The sequence below is a fragment of the Pundamilia nyererei genome, unplaced genomic scaffold (assembly GCF_000239375.1).
Source record: "Pundamilia nyererei isolate P.nyererei 1_Seehausen unplaced genomic scaffold, PunNye1.0 scaffold00210, whole genome shotgun sequence".
NCBI classification, from domain to species: Eukaryota; Metazoa; Chordata; class Actinopteri; order Cichliformes; family Cichlidae; genus Pundamilia; species Pundamilia nyererei.
The window spans coordinates 1,033,081-1,035,579 of record NW_005187611.1 but is presented as its reverse complement, the minus strand read 5'-3'; the positions used below and the strand labels follow the sequence as shown (position 1 = coordinate 1,035,579).

General features: G+C 45.0%; 1 protein-coding gene across 1 annotated transcript in view; it reads right to left on the bottom strand.

Moving 5' to 3' along the window:
* Positions 1–1,818, bottom strand: part of LOC102203881 (membrane-associated guanylate kinase, WW and PDZ domain-containing protein 1-like) — a 33,725-nt gene extending 31,907 nt beyond the window's left edge. The window contains exons 1-2 of the mRNA XM_005748003.2: positions 1,612–1,818; positions 661–777 (exon numbers count right to left, since the gene is read on the bottom strand). Coding sequence (XP_005748060.1) covers positions 661–777; positions 1,612–1,684 — 190 coding nt within the window. The 5' untranslated portion in view covers positions 1,685–1,818. The remainder of the gene's footprint in view (positions 1–660; positions 778–1,611) is intronic.
* Positions 1,819–2,499: the final 681 nt, after the last annotated feature.

Sequence of the window (2,499 nt, the reverse complement as noted above, 5' to 3'; positions counted from 1 at the left end):
CACAGCCGCTCTATCACGTGAGCACACTCTCCGACGTGCTACGGTTATGAGCCGAGTTACGCCGTGTCGCAAGTTTTGTGAGGTGCTTTTCTGATATTTAATGGATCGGATTACATTTTTTATTTCTCTCCGATATCCGATCCAGTAATTTACGTCAGTATCGGACCGATACCGATACGTAATATCGGATCGGTCCATCTCTAGTTCTTCCTATCTTGGTGGGGACCAAAATCTGAAATCTTACTGTGGGGACCACAGTCCCAGTCCCCGCGGGGTTGAAGGCATTTTTCACACTCAAAATGTGGTTTTAGTGTCAGGGTTACAATTGGGTTATGGTTAGGTGTAGAGATAGTTGGATTTAGTTCTCTTTTACTAAAGCGTGTAATGCACAGTCCTAGGGGTCGCTGGATCATCCGGACTCTCCTTTAAAGTTCCTGTTCCTGCTCCACTTCTCTTTCCCTCAACGGTCATCTTTGGCGTTGTACTGGGGTAAGGGTTAGGCATTCATTTTTGATGGTTAGGGTAAGTGGCTAGGGAAACCATTATGTCAATGAGATTTCCCCACGAGGATAGCAACACCAGACTGTGTGTGTGTGTGTGTGTGTGTGTGTGTGTGTGTGTGTGTGTGTGTGTGTGTGTGTGCATGCAGGTGTGTCTTACAGGGCACGGCGCGCAGGTACAGGTTCTCCCTGATGAGCTGCTGCAGCTGACTGTCCATGGAGCCCGGCGTGAAACACTTACTGAGGTACAACCTGAGGTCTTTACACAGAGATGAACCTGGGACACACACACACACAGAAATACAGGACATGATGTCACAGTCATGCAGCACGTGCCATTATGCTGAACTTGAGAACAGTTTTGAATTACCTCTATTTCACTCCGTTGCTTATATCTTAAACTGCCACATACTCCTCACTACACTGATCTGACAACTGCAGGAAGTAGTTTCTTTTCAGAATAAAATGTTACATGAAAGTACAGTTAGCTTATTATAACCGAAAAGAAGTGTCTCTTTGGCCGTGTCTCCTCGACTGAAGCTGACTAAATCTTTGTTGATAATCACAGTTTTGCTTTTTTGTCATTAATAATAATGACAAAAATACTGGCGTGCACCAATGATACCCGTCAGCCTCCCAGTAGATACAGCTATGGTATCAATTTTAAAATCCTGCATCGCCTTGTTCTCAAGTTATCACATTCAAAAGAATTTAAGAAAGCTTGACCTCTGACCTTGAGGTCACCTTTTACAGCTGAGGGGTGAAAAATGATGTCAGATAAAACCAAATCATGAGATTCAAGATTCAAACAAGATAAAAACAACTGAAAGAGTTATTAAGCAGTGCAGATTACTCTTCTTTCAGTCAGCCAGTAATTAACTTATATTATTATATATATTTGTTTTAGCTTCATAAAAATCCCTTTGAGCATCTCAATGTGAACATTACACGTGTCAGGTTAATGAGACATTTTATGGAGCCCGTTTCAGCCAATAAAGACAAACAAATAAGAAGTGAAATAAGTGACCAATTTTCCTTCTTTTATGTTTTCCAGATGAACAAACTAAACATCAAACATCCCCATCAGGTCATTAACAAACTTTTCTCTCACCTGGTGAGACAGTCTTGATTCTGATTGGATGAGGACAGGAGTTCAGGACTCCTCTGACATCACCGAGGGTCATTCCCAACACAGGTGTCCCTCCAATCTCCAGGATGATGTCGCCCACCGTGGGTCCGCCCCCGGGGGCGGCCGTGACGAACGGGAACTCGCCATAGTCAGCCCCGCCCCCGATGGCCAGCCCCAGCTCCCCCGAGCCACCGGTGCCGCCGCCCAGCGGGACGAAGCTCTCCTGCACCTGCAGACGACACAGAGGATGAAGTTCTCACAGGAAATGGTTCACCTCCGTTGTCACTGCAGGCGTTGCACGTTTCAGTACCTTGGAGCGCCAGTGCAGCTTCTTCACCGTCGCTTTAGACATGGCGGCTGAGCTGCAGACACAAGAACACAGGCAGTCACTGAGCGAGCTCAACAGCAGACTTCATCGGCTCATGCTGACAGGTGATCTGAACTAAACGCTGGCAGAATGACTCTGATCATTCTGTGAGCAGTTCAGCTGTAGCTGCTCCGTGAAGCAGATTTCCACACGTCAAGAAAAACTGATAATTTAACTTCTGCCCTGACAGCAACTCAGATTTACATTCTTGGATTAAAATTCAGATCCAGTTCTTCAGTTTTCCAATTAACTGATCCATCAATGTGTCACTGTTTTCTGCCAGAGAGGACTCGGAAAGACTGAAGCGGACGACAGTAATTTGGATAAATAGCTTTCGTATCTTACTTGAACGATAATGCAGTCTTTTTAATTCTTCTTCTTGTTATTAGTTTTAAGCTACAAATGTGCTGCAGTTGACATCTCGTGACATCCACCCACTACTCAGAGCCTCAGGATTTTAAGGACCAGACCAGAAGTTGATTCTGGAAAACTCAAGTTTGCGT